This window comes from Calypte anna, chromosome 1 (assembly GCF_003957555.1).
Source record: "Calypte anna isolate BGI_N300 chromosome 1, bCalAnn1_v1.p, whole genome shotgun sequence".
Taxonomy (NCBI): Eukaryota; Metazoa; Chordata; class Aves; order Apodiformes; family Trochilidae; genus Calypte; species Calypte anna.
Window position 1 is genome coordinate 117,628,201 of NC_044244.1, and position 21,033 is coordinate 117,649,233.

At 35.2% G+C, this 21,033-nt stretch overlaps 1 protein-coding gene across 1 annotated transcript in view; it reads right to left on the minus strand.

Annotated features, from left to right (window-relative positions):
* Positions 1-21,033, minus strand: part of IL1RAPL1 (interleukin 1 receptor accessory protein like 1) — a 574,062-nt gene that overhangs the window by 236,923 nt on the left and 316,106 nt on the right. Inside the window, exons 3-4 of the mRNA XM_030459987.1 lie at positions 13,272-13,458; positions 11,105-11,258 (exon numbers count right to left, since the gene is read on the minus strand). Coding sequence (XP_030315847.1) covers positions 11,105-11,258; positions 13,272-13,458 — 341 coding nt within the window. The remainder of the gene's footprint in view (positions 1-11,104; positions 11,259-13,271; positions 13,459-21,033) is intronic.

The window sequence follows — 21,033 nt, forward strand, 5'->3', positions numbered from 1 at the left end:
CCAAACCAAATCTTTGTTTTCAGAAAGGATTCAATTCTCTTTTTGTTTAGTTTGAGTTGTATTCAGGATAGTGAAATATAAAAGCTGTCTTATAACCACAGTCATTACTTTCAAAGAAAGCATGGAATTGAAAAGGGTACAATCTGTATTACATGTTAAGTAGTTTATTCCACCTGCCAAAACTATTCAAAACTATACTGTTTTAATGAAAACCCCTAAACTTCCTTTGTACAATTCATAGAATCATAGAATTTTCAGGTTTGGAAAGGCACCTTTAAGATAATCTAGTTCCAACCCCCCTGCCATGGGCAGGGACACACCCCCCTAGATAGGGTTGCTCAGAGCCCTGTCCAGCCTGGCCTTGAACACTTTCAGGGATGGAGCATCCACCACCTCTGTGGTGTCTCACCACCCTCATGATGAAGAACTTCTTCCTAACATCTGGTTTGAATCCATTCCTCCTAGTCCTATCACTACCTGACATCCTAAAAATCCCTCACCAGCTTTCTTGTAGGCCCCTTCAGATACAGATATTGAAAGGCTACAATAAAATCTCCCTGGAGCCTCTACTTTTCCAGACTGAGTCACCCCAACTCTCTCAGTCTGTCTTCATAGGAGAGGTGCTCCAGCCTCTCCTCGTGGCCCTTCTCTGGACATGCTCCAGCACATCTATGTCTTTCCTGAAATAATTCAGCTAGCTTAAAGAATGCATGCTATTATTCCATACTAACAAAACCTAAATACTGAAAAAAAAAAGTGGACATAACAGCTTATAAAAACAAAGTAAAAGCAATATATTTTATTAAACCATATTGAACCCCTAATATCTGAAAAGAGCATGTTGCACCCAAAAGATGGTTTATTTTTTCAGCTGCACACCTCAGTCTAAAACACAAAGAGCATTTCTGATACAGATTTGTTCTTGTCTGCCTAAAAATGCTGGTAGTTTTTGGGCAGATATAAAATCACTTTTATAACAGTGATTACATAGAGCAAACTTAAAATTTCCAAAGATTATCAATATAACAAATGTGAAACTTTAAAGTAGGAGTCAAATAATTTAAATATCTTTATTAGAAATACATATTAGAGCTTCTCACCTAAAGCTTCTTTGGTAGTCAGGAGATGGAAGTGAGACTTTGTACAATACAATTCACATGTTTTGCACATTGGCATTAGGAGATAAGTCATGCCTTGGAATTGCTATCAAGAACAGCTACTTCACCTGAAGATGGCTTTAGCTGTAAAGGTCAGGTGAGACAAATCTTACCTCTAGAGGAAAACATGCAATAAATCATATACTCTGTAAACAAACCTCCCACAACTTGAGAAGAACTTTGCTGTGTTGACTCCATAGAGGGCTTATTCCGCCTTTCTATGGCAAAAAAATCATAGAATTGGCTGGCTTGGAAGGGACCTCTGAGATCATCAAGTCCAACCCTTGATCCACTACTATTGTGGTTACCAGACCATGGCACTAAGTGCCACATCCAGTCTCTTTTTAAATATCTCCAGGGATGGAGAATCCACTACTTCCCGGGGCAGCCCATTCCAATGCTTGATCACCCTCTCGGTAAAGAAATTCTTTCTTATGTCTAACCTAAACCTCCCCTGGCACAACTTGAGACCATGCCCTCTTGTCTTGCTGAGAGTTGCCTTGGAAAAGAGACCAACCCCCCCCTGGCTACACCCTCCTTTCAGGGAGTTGTAGAGAGCGATGAGGTCTCCCCTGAGCCTCCTCTTCTCCAGGCTGAACAGCCCCAGCTCCCTCAGCCTCTCCTCATAGGGTCTGTGCTTGAGTCCCTTCACCAGCCTGGTTGCCCTCCTTTGGACCTGCTCCAGGACCTCGATATCCTTCCTGAACTGAGGGGCCCAGAACTGGACACAGGACTCGAGGTGTGGCCTCACCAGGGCTGAGTATAGGGGCAGAATCACTTCCTTGGACCTGCTGGTGACGCTGTTCTGGATACAGGCCAGGATGCCATTGGCCTTCTTGGCTACCTGGGCACACTGCTGGCTCATGTTCAGCTTCCTGTCAATCCAGACTCCCAGGTCCCTTTCTGTCTGGCTGCTCTCCAACCACTCTGTCCCCAGCCTGGAGCTCCCCATGGGTTGTTGTGGCCAAAGTGCACGACCCAGCACTTGGCCCTGAAGACTTTTCATTCTGATTTGGATGGTTACTGTACAGCTATCATGCTTTTTGTCCTGTTACTAAAACATGATAAAGGTATTTTTAAAACTTTTTAAAAAGTAATTGATTAAATAATTGAAAAAATATGCATAAGAGAATAAACAATAAAACATCAAGGTGTTTTTCAGGCTTATTTGGTTTTTTTTTAAAGTCTCATTTCACCTTTAAAATTGGTCAGAGTTCTGATATTTCTAAACAAAATAGTCAAAAGATGAAATATAGGCTCTGTTAAGTCAATGGGCAAACTGCCAGATATCTCAAAGAAACCAAGGTTTTTTCAAACTTGTAAAAGAATTCCAAGTAAAACTTGTTTCTTGAATGAGATATGCACTGTTCTCCCTTTGTTTAAATTCTACAGTATTTTAAATGGTTAATTAATACTGTGAGGCAACAACATGAAAAAAAATCTGATGCCTTCTTTTCTTTGGGGGATGAAGGGCAGAGGATAATATTTGAGTTCATCTCAAGACATGGATACTATTTAAGATATAGGGAAATACATCTCAGATACTTTCTACATAAACACTATGCTCTTAATGATGTACTCAAGCAGGTAACATTGCATAAAAAAAATATGTTTCTTCTTCTTTAACCAAAGTTTGTCTGCCTGTAATAACAATGGCTGTGTTTTCAAATACAAGCATTCTTCAGTTTCTTGCTGAACATATGTACTAACATATGATTTAATTTAGAAACTCTGAGTTAATAATTTGACTAAGCTGACTGAAAGATATTAAAAACAACAGAAAATTGCTTTCCATCTTAAAGCTAATGATCCAGTTAGTATAATTGGATGCAGAATGTTTTTAAGGACATGTGCAGGTTGTTTTTAAGGATGGAAGAAACACAATGTCCATATAAAATCATACGTGTTCATTTTATATTCTAGTTTATTAAAATACTATTCTGGAAGACTCCACAGGTCATATAAATCACCTAAAGCTTTCATAGAAAACCTAGGGAAATTATAAGTGCTTGGTTAGGACAATATTGTTGGATTTAGCATACTCTGGGGAAATGTAAAATGAAGTCTTCTGATTCCATACCAATAATAAGAAACATTAACACTGGATGTCATTTAACTAGATTTTAAAAGGTTGCCTAACAAGCATCTTGGGTGCACTAAGAACAGATTTATTTCATTTTTGTAACATTTTCAGAAATCAAGGGTTTGTGATTCTTTTATGTCTTTGGTAGTCACTAAGAGTTTGATACAAATGGTTTTTGTCTACAGTTTCCTTCTCTCCTTCTCTGTAGAATGGTGCTCACCTTAGCACTAAATTGAAACAATGGGAAGGAGCACCATGGCAACAACATCTACTCAGAATGTTTGTATTTCAATATTCTGATATGACTCAGAAAAGCAAATTGACTCACACAAAAAAAAAACTTCAGTCACACTAAGAAATGACATTTCCCCCAAATTTTGTAAAAAAACAAACCTGTTTGGTCTTATTATTTTCTTACATTTGTTTTTAACTTTACACACAAAGCCCCATTTTTTAAAAAATCTGTAGCAAAGCAAAAAAAATTCTAATACAGTAAAATTCATCAGGTTCCTACTAGCAACACTATAGATGGAAATAAATGTAATCATTTTAATAAAAGTATACAGAGCAACACACTGTTCTTGTTACATAATGTCTCATTTAAGTGGAAATCTTCAGGGAATATGAAAATTTCTCCTACTGAAAACAAGATGTCCAAATGTACAGAACTCCATCAGAAGCCATTACTGCACTGTCAATCACATTGTTTCATAGCATCTGCTCAAGTAATTTTCCCCAGTCATACGTATTATTTCCATTTGTATCAGGCAAGAAGAGGTATCAACGGGCATGACAAACGGTAAAAAATAATGATTAAAATAAGCTTGTTCATACTGAAACTAACATACTAAACAGAAAACTTTACGTTATGGTTTTTATGCTTCTCATGGTTTTTATAACCAGTGTTCCATTTTTACCTCATCCACACAAAACCCCACAACAGATTAATCATTTCTCTTCTGAAGATATATAATCAAGCAGAGAGGAGGATCTAATTTATAATAAGGGAGGCACAATATATGGTATAAAAAGCATTACTAAAATAAGTCATCAATAGTGGCCATGCCCTGGAGCAATTTGTGATAAATAACAGAAAAATATATCAACAGAAGTACAGAATGTTATAGAAGGTATATTATGCATGAATTAGGAATTCATCCAGAATGATAAGCATATAAATCTATCACCTAAAAGGAACAAGTTATTAATCAGATGTAATTTTAGGCAGAGGAAACTCAACAACTCCTTCAGCCCACTGAGAGATTGCCTTCTAAACTGTGACCTCCCAACTGTCTTTTACTATCTAGAAAAGTTTCTCTAGATAGTGACCACAGATAGGAATAATCTTCAATTATTAAATCTGGCTTTGCAAACACCATAATTTGGCCTTTCTAAAGGCAGAAATCTCAGAAGGTCACCAGCAGGGAGTGTCTCCCTTAAACTCCTGCACTGGTTCTTCTTCTAAATTCAGAAGTTATTTTTCTAATTCATAATTTGAACCTATAACATATACTTCATGTCATTACTTGCAAATACTTGGAAATGAAATACATACTAAACTCATTTACAATTAATGTGTTAAACGACCATTTATAGAGAATGTTTTAATCAAATTTCAGCATAACATTCTGATTATTATTACTCAAATGCACACAGGAGATTAATTTAAGCCCTTACTTTCAGCCATCCAAAAATGCCTGAACTATAAAAGAGAATAGCTCATTTTTAATGAGAAAAACCTTCTCCAACCTACTCCTAAACCATGATTTTGTTAAACCTACAGGATTTTACATATTATAAAAATGCTAGGTTGGTATTTTGAATCTACTGCTTTCATAATGAGTCTATTATTTGCTTTATATTTTATTAGTCTTTGCACAGAATAATGGTAAATAGAATTTCTATCTGAATATGTTCTGGAGTTGAATTAAATCCATGATGAACAAAACGAATGAGCATCAGATCTGATAATTACTAGGATCAGCTGAAGCAAGGAGGGGCTGGGTGCATTCAAAATCGTTCATCCCTGTTATTAACTGTAGAAACCAAGCAGAGTCTGTTCTCAAGCTCTAAATGCTTGGGGGAAAACTACCTTTGTTCTTTAATATTTTTCTCACTTAGCACCTGCTAAAAATAAATAGGTACATGCTTATTACAGCACCTTTTTACATTCCGATGTACTGCAGAAGAAAGAGCAGCAGAACTGGAAAGAGCTAACATTTTTCAGAAAAAGAGGTGTACATTTTGTCTTACACAGTTAGAATACAGACCACTTAAAGCGGACTAATACCTTCCAAGTTCCTGGGTTTTTGGTTCTGTTTTGGTTTTTAAAATACAGTGACAGGCTGCGGATATAAGATGCACATGTATTGAGATGTCAGGCTAGGTATACAATTTGATTATAGTAATTTCTTCATACTATTTATTTTCACGGAGAACTTTTCAGCACTAAAAATACATATGATACATATGAAAAATCCTTATGAAGAAATCTAGTAATTTAAGATTTTCTACTGTGCTAATGCAGACTACTTCTGTCAGAAAGCAAAAGAGAGCAAGCTTATTTGACAAGTCTCAGTCTTAAAGCAACACTGAGTCACCTACTGTATAAAAGTGAAACAGACAAATTATATTCATTTTTTTGCTTAAAAATCTAAAGGTGAAAAAACTAATTGGTAGCACACAAAAAAGAATAAATGAGCACTTTCAATATTATTGCAGAAATATTTGAAACCAAGCAGACTAAATATTAATAAGAAGCAACTTGTATGAATTCAAATTAATTTTAGGAGTGCTAAAGATTCAGTTGTTTTCACGGGAACTTTAAGAGGACAAATCAACAAATACAGTAAAGATTATCCTTAAGGAAAGGCTTGAGGAAGCAAGGGCTTCTCACTTTAAACAGAAATAAAAAATACTTTAGTATTTAAAACTGAAGAAGTCATGGAAGAGCTGAATAAGTAATGCTTCAACTGCAAGACTGATGGAATATGTCTGCTTTATGATATTCGTCATGGAAAATTATTTGATACTGCAGTGAGCATACAAATATCTTGTTAATATAAGTAGTAAAAAGAATATTGTAAAATCTAATGTTTAATTAGCAGAAATCCCTGCTGGAAAATATTTTTCACCCATGTTGTGCACTATAACTACAATAATACTATGTTGTTAAAATCTGATTCTTTCCCAAGTCTGAATGTACATTTAATTAAGTATGCCACAGAAAGCAGGAATGACTTAATCAAAATTCCACATAAAAAAGAAAGAAAAATGCTAATTTGACCAATCTGAAGGTATAAATGTCTACAAATGTTTTTGTACATTGCAGAAATTTTTAGAATGTGTAATTACATAACCAGTAACCAAAACCTACCAATTATCCCATTTATGTGAATATTTTCATTAGTTACAAGCTCGAATAATCAATGCATAGGTTGTATTTTGAAAAGCAGATAATTTCTATGTTAGATCTCAGTAAAGAAATTGATTTATATCACTTAGATGATATTTTCAATGTGAGACACAGATCTTCTAAGCATTAGAATCAAAGCACAAAAAATTATCCTAATTAAAACTACACATCCGTATTCTAAGAAGAAATCATATTCCGGTAGAAAATTAAAGTATATACTTATTCTTGGTAGAGAATAGGTACCTAACATTTGAAAATGTTGTGTATTACTTATAAATGTTAGTGTAATGTTGCTGACATTAAGAAGATTCTTTTCATAAAACCAAAAATGTGAGCACTAAATGTCACTGTCACTTTACAGGTGCACCTAAGGTAGCATTCACTGCTTGCAATTTCAGCTAAAGTAGAGCAACTTTCTATCATTTTTATCATTTTTTATCAGCAGAATACAAGCCATTATATAGCCCACTATGAGGTGTATGGGTGTGAAGCACTGGCTTTATCACAACAAGCATAAACAACATCAATATTGAAAATAATCTGCAATAGCAAATAAAGTTTCTTTATAGACAACAGGAAGGCTGCCAAAGTGCATTGTGTGAAAAAGTAAAGGGGATCCTGAAGTTAATGATCTCCCAGAGCTGCACAGGGAGGTGAGGAGGCCAGGCTGTTGTCACACCCCATCAGTGTCACAGCTGGCTCACCCTGCCTGATTCAGTAATACAGCAGCTCCTACTTAATGTACAATATTACAATCGTTTTTCCTTATGGCCCTCTTCTTCCAACAAACTCTTGTGAATATGTTCTACCATCTACTCTAATTCTTATGTGGACTGTTCCATAATTCTAGAAAGAGACCATTTTACAACAGTTTATAAAGTAAACTTTTTCTATCCTTTATCACATTGTCTGAAGACATCACATCTTTTCTTCTCCAACAAGATCTGTGTTTTCTTCCTTTTTTATTGAGAGCAACACATTCCCACCTTAAAAACTCTGAATGTCAGTGTACTTTCAACATATTTACAGAATACACTCTTCATATGTAGTTTTTCATGTATGCAACCTGAGAATGGGTCTGTCATTATAATTTAGATAGGTCTTTGGTGTCCATGACTAGAACTGGAGTTTCAAACTTGTGTGTATTTGAAACAAAGAACAGATATAGTATTTGCATAAAGTAACACAAGAAATCTGTGAGACAAAGGTTTAGCATCTCTCCTATCCCACAAATTCAACAAAGGATAATTACCAGGAGACTCACTTTTTCTTTTGATTTAATTTATTGAACACCTACATTGCCATTTGCAAAAAAGCCTCTTTAAATAAATGACATTGTGATGTTTGAACAAATGACTGCCTGAGCCCAAACGTATTTTCCAATCCAAGGAAAACTTTCCAGTAAAAAACTTTTCAGAGATCTTTTCAGAGATTTTCTATCCACTGAAATCATAATACTTTTTTATTTTTATCATGTTGAATCCTATCTGCGTTTTGGAGAGCCAAAGGAGGAAGAAAGTTTTATGTAAATGGAGAGTATCATGATGATTGTGTAACTTCTGTTTCTCCTTGCCTCTCCTAGGTGGAAGTAAGGGCAAGAACGATGCTTTAACCCAGTTCTACTCTCTGCTTACTGCACTGAATCCTACCAGGTCAATCACATGCCCATAGTTTCTTAGCAAAATAATTAACCATTTGATTTCTTACTAGGCAATGGTAATAGTGCAAAAAGGCAAATCTTCAGCTTTTATAGAATACCACTGATGCATGCATATATAACATATGGCTCATGGATTTCCAGCAGCAGAGGTGGGTTTTTTGTGTTTCTAGAGGAAAGATAGCATATTCCAGGAAACAAAGGTAGACAGTCAACATTCCAATGCTGCTTAATCACATACATGGAAGCACAGCATACAGACAATGGAAAAAAATGTGACTGTTTTTTCTAACAATAGATGTGTGGTAGTGGGAGACCCATCATTGCCACAGAAAGCAATACTAAAGATTAGTAAAATCTTTCATTTTATTTAAGGATTTATTTAAGGATAGAGATTTATTTTTCTTAAGTCCCATTTTGATAAGCACATTGTGAGTTAACACATTACATCTTCATATGTATTCTGAAGAGTCCAAGACAAAATAGTAATGTTACTCATATATTTGAAATTGTTTCTTCTAATTAAGAAGAATGTTTGGCAGAGAAATTTCAAATGTTTCAGGAAAAAAAATTCTCACTTCATGTAGATCTGGGATTTATTGATGGAATTTGTTCTTTGCAATCGTTCACACAACCACCATAATTTTTAATACTGCCAGGAGACATATTGGAGACTGTACAACAGAAAATTATATAACTCCTTTGTTTCCATTATGTTTTCATTAGTACCATAAAGCAATCAACTATCAAATTAATTTTCTAATTTTAACTTGACATTTGCAACATTTATTTCTCAGTTCCTCTTTAAAGTTTAATTTCTTTTTAAAAGCAAACAAACAGTCCCTTCTACCTGTCCATTTATTCTATATATTCCTCAATGTTAGTCCAGGGCAACTCAGTTTTCCAGTTCACAGAGAAAGTATAAAATAGGCACCTAACGAGTGAATATCATCCTATAAAGAACTGATAAAAAGTCTTGTCACATCATGAACATGGATGCAGTATACAATTAGTAGTACTATGAGTAAATGCTTGTTCTGTTTAGTCACATAGTATGAAACTGGTATGAAAAACTACCATGCTGCCCAAGGGGCTTACTAATTTGTAGGTTGTCCCTACATCTTTCAGGGTCTGCAGAGATGGAATATGAATTTATTCATTTTTGGCACATCAAAATCAGCCAAGTCTGTTTCTATCTCTATCTAGTTAAACATTAAATACTGAACTCCTACCTATATTACTAGTGACGAATTTCATTTTTTAAACTACTACTACAAATAGCAACATACCTCTAGTTCCATTATTTTATTTTTTTTTTTTAATTCTCCTTTCTGTCAGTCTGAGTCTGTTTGAAATACTGCTACTCAGTGGAGCACCAGCCACAGGGACAGGAGGGATCACCTGAGGACTAAGGGAACATGTACTCTTCCAATCTATCCATCATATATTGCAGAAGAAAATCAACAACCTCCTTCTGCTACATATCAAATTCTTGAAGATGCTATCCCTTCTTTCTTCATATGAGAGTCAAACAGAGTATATGGATGTTTATTATGAAGTTAATCACTGGACAGTAATTGCCTCTCTGTACTGTCTAAATAAATCAATTCCTTAAAAAAGAAAAATTATTAACAGATCCTGGATATTGAGCCTAAATAAATATGATTAAATACTTGAATTATTCAAAGCAACCTAAACAATATGATTTTCAAATCAGTCTGTTGGAAGAAAATTACAAACCATGATTCACTATAATTTCTGATAATATGGAGTGACAATAAGATACATCAAAACAGGAAACAAACTTTTCACCCTAAAAGGAAACTGTTACACTTCAACCTCATGCATGACATAAATTGTCTCAGCAAAAGTTATGTGGCCTTGTCTTGTTCCTCTTTGCTGCCTAAGACAAGGCCACATAACTTTAAGCTTTGTGTCTCCATTTATTTGGTACTTCAAAGGTCCAAGAACTTGCATATGTAAACATCTTTACATTTAATACAATCTGCATTTAAAGCTACTTTTTCAATATGAAAATAGTTTACCTTCAGTTTGCCAGGAAAGCCCTGTGTCATATTGAAATGAAAGTTTAAAATGCAGGTTATATAGTAAATGCATCTTCTTCAATTGCTCTTTGCTTAATTATAGTTTATTTATATTACATAATTACTCTTTGGCACTTGGTACTTCAAAATGGTTTTGAAGCCTAGAATAAATGGATTAAAAAAATAATCAGACTAGGTTAATTGGTAAACAAGTTACATGACAGTTGAGATAGGAAGTTCTTGAACTATAAACTATAAAAAGCAGAGGAAGAATGCTACTCTGCTTCAACCATGTGCTGTCAGAACACAGCCCATTACATCTGTGTCACCCAACTGCAGTGGCCAAGCTGTGCTAGAGCCACTCCTTTTGGGTTGTAGCTACAGCTGTTCTTATGTCCCAAGGCACTTAACCACATGAAAAAGTAAGATAGGCTTAATAATCTTCTTTTCTGTTAGAGGTAGTGCTTGCTGAAGCTACCTATTTCTTTTCCACCTTTTCCATTCAAAACCAAGACATACCCACAAGCTTTGGAAATAGATGAAAACTCAGGCTTGTTCACAATGTTACATGTACTGCTATGAGGTATCCAGGATAGCTTTAGTGTATCAGCTGCTCTTATCTAGGCACACAGAAAAGCTTTGTGCAAAAGTGGTTTGTGTAGGTATAAAGACTCCAATACACACAACTCAAATCACAACACTGAATGTTTTTTCTAAGCATAAGAGACAGCAAGAGCCTGTAATTACCTGTAACTGTTAATTCCGTCGTTCTTCTGACAACAAAGAATCCATATTTTAACTCACAAGTGTAATTTCCAATGTCATCCTCTCTAACTTCCCGAATTACAAGTGTGTCCTTTTTAAAAACAATGCTTGATCTCCACGTCTTTGCCTTGCATTCCTGTTTAAAGATAATATAACACTTCAGTTCTTACACTTCAATTGGAACACTTTTGACTGCTTCTCCCTGTCAAGAAGGCTAGGCAAGAGCTTAGGCTATTATGAGCTTTACATACACTAAATATCCAGTTAAGTATTGATTAAAGGAAAAAAAAAAAAAAGACTATAGTATTTAAACAGCTGACTTAATATCTGCCCTGTGACAAGAAAAAGGAGTTAGTTTGCTTTTGACATTAGTTTGTGAAGAGGTTCTGGTACTTATTTGCCATCACAGTTATATCTGATCCACGACTTACATTACCAGCAGCTACACATTGCAGGGGACAATTTTTGTTTGGTTGTTTTGGGTTTTTTGTTTGCTTTATTTATTTAATTTTTTCAATTTACATTATTTTAAAATAAAAATATACTTTTAAAAAGCAGAGAAACAAAAAATTATGAGAAACACAAGTGAGATTAAGCTATATAGTTCTTTCTAAAAACCTTTTAGAATCTCTGAAATCTTAGCAAGTGTGTTTTCAACCTATGAAAATCTGTTAGCATTTCCATTTTTAGCACCTAAACATTACTTTTTATGCTCTAATAGAGAATATCCATTTTGCATGCATGTTTCTTAGCCCTTAAAATAAATAATTTACTTTTACCTAATTAACCTGGTAATATTTGAAATAGATTTTAAGATTTTTAGTGTTTCCATGTTTTTTAATTATTGGTATTGCAAGCCAGTATATTCATAAGGTGTTAGAAAAAAATTATTGCTGCTTTTCATAAGAAAAATGTCTTTTGATGAATTGTCACAAAATATTTTACTTTATTACCTTAGCCTAATAATTGTTTATGAATTCAGACTTTTTAAAGAATTTTCAAGTGTAAGTTGTTTGAGCTCATTCACACAAATGCCATTAATGACTTTAAGAAGCCAGTCTTTTGAGCCCCTGTTTAAGAAGCCAGTCACAGTTTTAAATTTGATAAAACTTTGGTTACATATTGTATTACAAACAGAAAATGCAAGATAAGTATAAGCAAATAATTGATAGCTTATCTCCCATCTTAGACATACTGCCAGTTAAGTCGATCAGAATCCTTCTAGGCCATAGGTTTAATTTATTTATTAGATTGCATAGACTTGTGTCTACCATATTTAAATACATTTATGTAATCAGGAAAATTAAAGTTTTAAAAAAAATTAGAGTGCATAATAGAAAAGTTAAATTAGGACTTCCTATATATACAAATGTGTCTGTGTAGAGAAAAATACAGTTAAACTACATTTCAGATTTACTGAACTGTTTGGGGACTTAAAAATATGAGCATTACAGTACTGAAGTACTGAGTATTTCCTGCAGACAATAAGGAACCCAGAACTCAGGCTGCTCTTCATTGAACCTCTAGTGAGGTGCCCACAGGCAGCATTATTTTTAAGAGTTTGGCCCTTCATTAAAAATTCAGAAATCAGTACACAATACTGAAATAAAGTTATTAATAATAACAATGAAAACACTGATGGTTGCAAGTAAAAGCTAACATGTAAAGACCAAGGGTTTGCTGCATTTTATGCCACAAAATTAAATAATTCATTCAGATAACAGCATGCATAGCTAGCCTATTGATATTTTCCCAAATAGATTTTATGTCTCGGTTTTTAAAACCCAGTCTTTAGCCTGGTAGAGCACGCTCAGTTGCTACATAAGCAGCTCATGTGGCTTTGCCTGGGCATATCAAACCAGGCCAGACCAGTAACACATTTCTTTTTAGCCCTCTTGTTAGGAGAAAGGTGTCGGTGTCATTTCTTTGAAATCCATGAATGGATATTAAGAAAACAATAGCTCTAAAATTTAGTAAAGGAAGTATACTGATCTTTGTCACTTAGTTCATTCTTTTCTGTCCTTGATTCTGTTGCCTGTTCTTAACAAATCTGAAAACAATCCAAGCTTCATCCCATATTTAGATCATGAAAATCATCAGAACATTGAAGGATATGTTTTTGAAGGTGAAAATATTTTGCATTCCTTACCTTATACCACAGAATTTCAGGCTCCCTAAATGGAAATAAAAAATCCTCAATTTCAGGGCATGAGATTTCCTTGGTTTTGCTAAGTTCGGCTTTTTCAAAATATTTCATCTTTGAATTGTAGCAGAGTCCTGTGTCATTTTCACCCACCGTCAGCGAAATGGACACTTTCATACAGTAAGTTGAGTTTCTGCAATGTAATAGAAATAGAAATAGAAGTCCAATATGGAAAAAAAGAAATAAAATGCCAATGTACAATACATTGGTTTATGTCATTATTTTCATCCCAAGCAAAAGATCAGACATTGTGGGTTTTTTGAATTTTATAGTAATTCATGGTAATTTTACTCTTCTCAGCCATTAACTGCAATGTTTAGAAGGTATTTTTCTTAGTCTGTGACAAAAGGTTTATCTCTCCTTTGTGTCAAACTCCTTCTAACTTTACTGTCCTTATTGTGTATTTGAGGATAATTTCCCCTAAAGCAAATATGCAATACAAGCTCTACGTATTTACCAGTGAAACAAGACAACCAGCTTGCTGACTGATGTCACTGTGACATCTCATGGGGCTGAGCAGATCTTGTTGGAAAACCACAGACAAACACTGAATCTTGTGAGCCATCCAGTTATAGAACGAAGGATATTTAACCTAATGGACTGCTAACTTGTGTACCTTAGCCTTCAATACCCATACTTCCAGGCCAAAATGTTGCTTCTGCATTACCTACAGTCTTTATTAGCTTGGGCTCTCTCCTCAACTTCTTGCTGCTTCTGCTGCTGTTGATAAGCCAGGCATCATATCTAAGTAAACACTGTCTTCGTTCCCACATTTCACAATGTACTTTAATTAGCCTCAAAGGCAAAATTACTTGAAATGATTTTGTTTTTCTTTTTATTTTTTTTTTTTTTTTTTTTTGCATTTGAGTTTCTAAGTGGGCAGCAAATGAGTGTGTAAAGTGGAGTACTTCCCAGGAACACACTGTGACAATGCAAGATTTCTTCCCCACTGTTTTGTAAATGCATTTGACCCCTGATCTGTGGAAAGAAGATCCTGCAGAGAGCACTGAGGAAACATTAATTTTCTTGTTTCCATTCACAGACTGTAAGCTGACTGCTGATTTAATGCAGTCTTGTTTGTGTTGCACATAGCATTATCTCAAGATGGCTACGTTTTCTCCTTCTCTTTAGATTTCTTAATATCTGTTTCCTTTTCCTGTTTGAGAAAAGGGACAGAAGTGCTTGTGAACAAATTGTAAGAGCATAAAAGGAACTTTATTTAAAGAACTTTATAGTTCAATTTTCTAGAGAAAATGTAAACTATAAAGGATTATATATAAGTAACTGTCAAATTAGGGAATATTCTTAGAAATAAAAATTCTGGAATGGAATGACCCTTACCTATCCAGCTAATTAACGGGCTAGTAAAGAAAGAACCTTCATAATTACTTCCTTATAGCAAAACTAGATATATAATTATAATTTATTACCTCAGTCAAGAATCTGACTGTACAAAGCAAATTAAGTTGTTTAAACTTTATGCAAAGCAAATAACGTATCCACTCAATATGTATCACTTTTGCTTTATTACCTCAAAAAGCAATTTTAAATCTTTCAGTATTTTAAAGAACACACTTTTACTGTTGTACATTGTATTATTCCTCTATTAAGGTGCTCCTTAGAATATTTCTTTATTATATGGCTTTGAGATCATCACCAAAATTTTCCTACGTCAGTTTTTCCAAATTGGTAATATTCTTTTTCTGTGTTTTTGAGATACCTATCCCTTGGAAATACAGTCTATCAAGCTCTGAGGGTCAAAAATACATTATCTAGATGAGAAGACACTGCTGTTGAATTACAGGGAACAACACAAATACAAAGAGAGCAACTGTTGATTTAACTTGCAAATTAATCCCTCTTTTATACCTTTCTATGTGTTTGAGGGTTATGTTATGTTCATATTACTGAATACAATGATTTTTAGATTATTGAATGAACTTGGAGAGGAAAAAAAGCCAAAACCAAAGACCAAAACCCATCATCCCATTCTCTGAAAATGAAAGCTAACCAGAATAGTCATATATGTTTTTTTTGTCTTCCCTCAGTATTCAGAGCAACTTGGCCAAAAACTTGGTTTATATTTTGGTCTATGAAGAGCTCTGTTCTGCAACAGTGGCAATGCCAAGTGCCAGAGCTGGAATTCCTTCTGAGACACATCCAAGTCTCCACCGCAACAGCATCCTTTTCCAGATGCAGCTTAGGCTTCCTGTTCCTTAAGAAGAGAGGTATTCTGGAGATACCTCAGAATGTTTAAACTCATTGTTTGAAGAAGATGTTAGTACTTAATGAATCTAGGCTGTGCATGTCAGCAATTTGAGTTATATGGATATAAACCTCCTTCAGCAGAAGCAGAAATTGAATTTTAAGGTAATTATGTTCCAAAGTGTCAGATCCAAGGTAATGAAACATTTTGGTGGACACTTTATCAGCGGAGTTCCCTAACAGAATTTTATCTAAAGACCCCAAAATATCATCAAAATAACTTAGACTTCTGGGTGTCCACAGTGACATGGACTTTCTTATTGTAACCCTAAATACTGACTGCACTGTCAGTTTTATTCAGCTTGTAAGCTTCATGGAAACCAAGGCTGCTGGGATGAAACAAAACTCAAAAAAAATTAAATAAAAGCCAGAACAACATAAACAATATGAGCAATGGAAATTGGTCATAAAACAATTATGGGCTCATAAAACCAAAAACGAAAAAGAAAATTAAACAGTCCCCAGGTGCGACTGAAAAGAAGATGAGTTTGCTGGTGACAGCTGGAGCATGATGAATACAGAAGATGTGGAAACCCTCAGCTAGCAGAGAACATGAGGTAGTAGAACCCTCCAGCAAGCATGCATATACTGCAGAAAGTAAAAAACGTTCATGTATCAGATTAAGAACATTTTCAGAACGTCTCTTGCTGGAAGCACCAGATCAAACAAGCAAAGAAATAAGCAAACCTGTGTTGTGAGTTCAAGGAAAATTTATAAGCCAATGAAAACTCAATGTTACATTCAATTTGAAAGTAAATGGTCCAAACAGTTTTTCTCCTTTTAGGTTCCAATGTGGTCCAAATTGTGAATCTTTATATGATATTCATAGGCAGTAACACTAAAAGCTTGGTAGTTTTTATATATGTTAAATCCTGATTTAAAAAAAAATAATACTGTACACAGCCCAACATTTTATCACTTAATACTATACAGAAGTGTCATTGCATCTGTACAACATGAAAATACAAGTGATTACATTAGGAAATTAGAAAAAGATGCATGTATTTTAATTCCTAGTGTTATATCCACCTTTGTGTATAATAAACATGTAGCACATAAAAAATTAAAAGCCAGCATAAGTGCTATATAAAAACAAGCTAAAGCAAACGAAGTGACAAAATTGCAAGAGGTCTCCCAGTCAGAATAGTATCCAAAGTTTAATATTAGTTAATACACTAGAAACTAAACCAAGTTGCTTATTTCTGTGTCTAGGAATAGAAGTAAGAACAATTAATCTAAACTAACATCATTTCATTTTTGATACAAATAGATAAGGAAGACAATTATCACAGAATACTAACAACTGTTAATAATACACCACTAACAGTTCTTGTTCCATTAATTACCACTGAGACATGATAACTACCGTGTTGCTGAATGTATCTATATTTAAAGCCGTAACAGATCTATTTCACCTGCATTTAGATAAATTCAAATGCTACAGTCTTATTAATAACTTTACCATGCATACACAAGTGTACCCTAACTCTAATTGTATCTGACTTGGTACCCTTGTGTATGACCAATACTTTCAAAAGAGCTTAAAGCAGCAATACTGACCATATGGTGATTTACTTACTTCTGTTGTAGTAGTCAAGAACCAGTGGGACAGGGAGAGTCAGAAACCAAGAATCTTAATATTTAAAAAAGATTTTTTCACCCATGATGTCTAATCTCACATATTATCTATTCTCAATCAGTTATTATATATTAATCTCATCATTATTAAATGATGTGATTGCTTTGGAAAAATGGCAACCTGTATTGGCTAATCTAACTCTGCTTGAACTCACCTTCTACATGGTACTTTGGGGGGAATTATTTTTTTTGGTTCTTTGCCTGTGATTGTGTGTGTGTGGGGGGTATGTTTGTTTTGGTTTTGGCTTTGTTCGTTGTTTGTTTTGTTTTTGTTTTCTTAACAGGCTAATAAGAAGAGCTGACAAGCTAGTCATTTAATTCCTCCTTAGTCTCTCCAGACACAAATGTTCAGAAATGAATCTTCTCCTGCATACAAGTGAACTATTTATTTAACCATTTCATTTACTATTTTCATTTAACCTTTTTAATCAATGGACAGGGCACTAAAACAGTAAAAGACACTGTAAAAAAAAAAACAAAAAACAAAACGGGTCTAAAACATACTAAGTACAAATAACAGGAAGCAAGAAGCTGTTGGGGGATCTTTATTTAAAACAAATCCATTTAGAATCAAACACAGAATCTTCATGGTTGGAAAGGACCTTCAGTCCTACACCACCTTAACCACTAAATCATCTCCGAAAGCACCACATCTACCCATTTTTTTAATACCTTCAGAGATGGTGACTCCACCACGTTCATAGGCAACCTGTTCCAGTGCTTCACCACTCTTTTGGTGAAGAATTTTTTCGTAATATCTAATAAGTCTGCACCACTTCCCTGAAGAGGGAATTTTAACCCAACTACTGTTCTGTTTCATTTTGTAGAGTGCAGCCCACTTGCTTTTGAGTGAGGAAGCAGTTCCTCTCATGAAAGGTTTTCAGGGTAAGTTCTTCACCAAGTGCACAAAGGCAGCAGTCAAAGAACCCATAAACAGGGAAAACAGACCTCTGTTTATTCTGGCATTGATCATCAGGCACATCTTTCAGCAGTTCTAAGGAAGGTGTACAGGAAGCTGAACATGAGCCAGCAATGTGCCCAGGTGGCCAAGAAAGCCAATGGCATCCTGGCCTGTATCCGGAACAGCGTCGCCAGGAGGTCCAAGGAAGTGATTCTGCCACTATACTCAGCCCTGGTGAGGCCACACCTTGAGTCCTGTGTCCAGTTCTGGTCCCCTCAGTTCAGGAAGGATATCAAGGTCCTGGAGCAGGTCCAAAGGAGGGCAACTAAGCTGGTGAAGGGACTCGAGCACAGACCCTATGAGGAGAGGCTGAGGGAGCTGGGGGTGTTCAGCCTGGAGAAGTGGAGGCTCAGGGGAGACCTCATTGCTCTCTACAACTCCCTGAAAGGAGGGTGTAGCCAGGGGGGGGTTGGTCTCTTTTGCCAGACGACTTTCAACAAGACAAGAGGTCTTAAGTTGTGCCAGGGGAAATTTAGGTTAGATATTAGAAAGAATTTCTTTATGGAGAGAGTGATCCGGCATTGGAATGGGCCGCCCACTGAAGTGGTGGATTCTCCATCCCTGGAGATATTTCAAAAGAGACTGGATGTGGCACTCAGTGCCATGGTCTAGCAACTGCATCGGTGGTAAAAGGGTTGGACTCGATGACCTCTGAGGTCCCTTCCAACCCAGCCAATTCTATGATTCTATGATTCTATGAATTCCAGTACAACATTCTTACCTGTGAATGCAGATAAGACTCTCTAACAATGTTTTTCACTTGTGAGAGCAGATATAAGTCTTTGTATTCCTCTGCATACCCTTTATTTCTCCTTCATTTTCAGGGGATGTAATATTTGTAGTATATAGCCTGTCATGACACTGAGTTTTTCCAAGGTATTTCCACTGGATTTTTGCAGGGTCTATTAAACATGATAACTAATCAGAAAGTTAACTGGAAATGGAGCAGATATGTTCTTTCAGTTCATGTCATGATTTTTTTTTTTAATTTTTTTTTTCCCGTTTCAGTGGCATTCATAGAAAAATTACAAGCTTTGCTTTAATAGAGCTCAGTTGTTTGTACTTAGTTATGGGTTAGTAATTACCAGGGTAAACTGGAGAGCAAACAGCAAGGAAGAAAATCTCTTTGTTTCTTCTCATCATGTAAGCTTAACTGATAAAGTAAATTTATTTCCAACTCTTCCTAAACTGGACATTAAACACAAATTCTGAGAAATTATTTTTTGACAGCATTTTAAGTTTTAGAACAAAAAATTAACACTGATATCAATTTTCACTTTCTATAAGCAGTCTATCTCCTTTAGGAGGAAAACTTGTTGACTTCACAAATTAGTTTTTTTCATGGTTTTGTAGACACAGTAAGGTCCATTTTCAGTTCAAGTATCTTCTGCCAGAGTTACTCAGATGTCTGAAAGATGGAGAGAACACCTGCGGTTTTGGGCTGCTTGGTGAGGGAAGACCAGTGTTCCTTACTGCAGAGAGACTTTCTGCCTTTGGTGGGGGGGTGTCTGATGCTCTCTCATCAGTCTGTGGCTCCTGGACCATTTGTTCAGGTAGCACTTTTCAAACTTTTAATGCAAGGCTCTCCTTTTTGTTGTTTTGTTGTGGTGGTTTGTTTCTGGTTTTTTGTTGGGTTTTTTTCCTCCAAACTCTGAGATGGCTGGCTCCCACACACTCTGGCTCTGGGAGCTGAAGTCCCAGAGTGCTTTTTCCACAAAATTTCCAGAGCTAACAGAGCTGCAAATAGGGAGCAGTGCTGCAGGAGTGGTGGAACAAAGAAAAGTAGAGGCAGATGGACAGAAGCTGGCTGAAATTTTCTTGTGTGTCTAAGAAATTATCTCTTTCTTCCACACCCTAGAGGGCCAACCCAGTTTGAAAACTGCTTTTGACCTCAATTGAGTTACATAAGTACCAATTCCTTCCCTCAAGGGTCACTTAATTATCTGCTTGATACTATGAAATAAGCCACTGTACATGAGCCTCCAGGACTATTTGAATATCAGTGCTCTGCAAAATACTTGTTTCAATATGTTTGAAATAGTCACACCAGAAAATCTCCTTCATTTTTAGTGCCCACTTCCATCCTTGGAAACAATATTTTCCCGTTTCATCTTCTTCTCACATGAACGGTCCATGCAGCAACCCCAATTTTCCCTTTCTCCTCTCCAGTGGTGCCAAAAGAGAATGCCAAAATACAAACCCTATCTGCTTTAAAATAACACTTTCCATGTGTTAGAGAGGGCTACTGACTGATGTGAAAAGCCTTTAGTCATTGTTCTGGACAATGAAAATGAAATACAAATCAGCATTTAGAAATGGAATTCAATTTTCTTACCCTTATATTACATTACCGATTCTTTTGTTAGTAATCTAGAAAAAAAAATACATATGTGAACACTTTTATGTTATTGAATTTTCTGTATGGTCTCCGTAATCTAAGTAAAACTTATCCCTTTGTGAGTGCTGGAATCAATCTGACACTGATTTCCACTTATTAATAAAACCTCACTTTCATAGTACAAAATACTTGAACAAAATAATGACAATAATCTTAATTAAAGAGTTGTATTAGCAATTCCATGGAAGACACAGTTGCATAAAGTCAGCTGAATTCTCCAGAGAATATTTTCTCTAGAATTAAAGCTTTCTTTCAGATAAATTAAAAAAAAAAAAAAAAAAAAAAAAAATCCATACTCTTACAGGAATATCTAAATATTCCTACGGTGTAACTCTGTATTCTTAACATATAGAAATATTAAATTTATTAAAGCTATCTTTCAAGCAAGTTTAAAATAAAACTTCCATATTCTAAAATCATATATTCATACAGACTATGCATCTTTA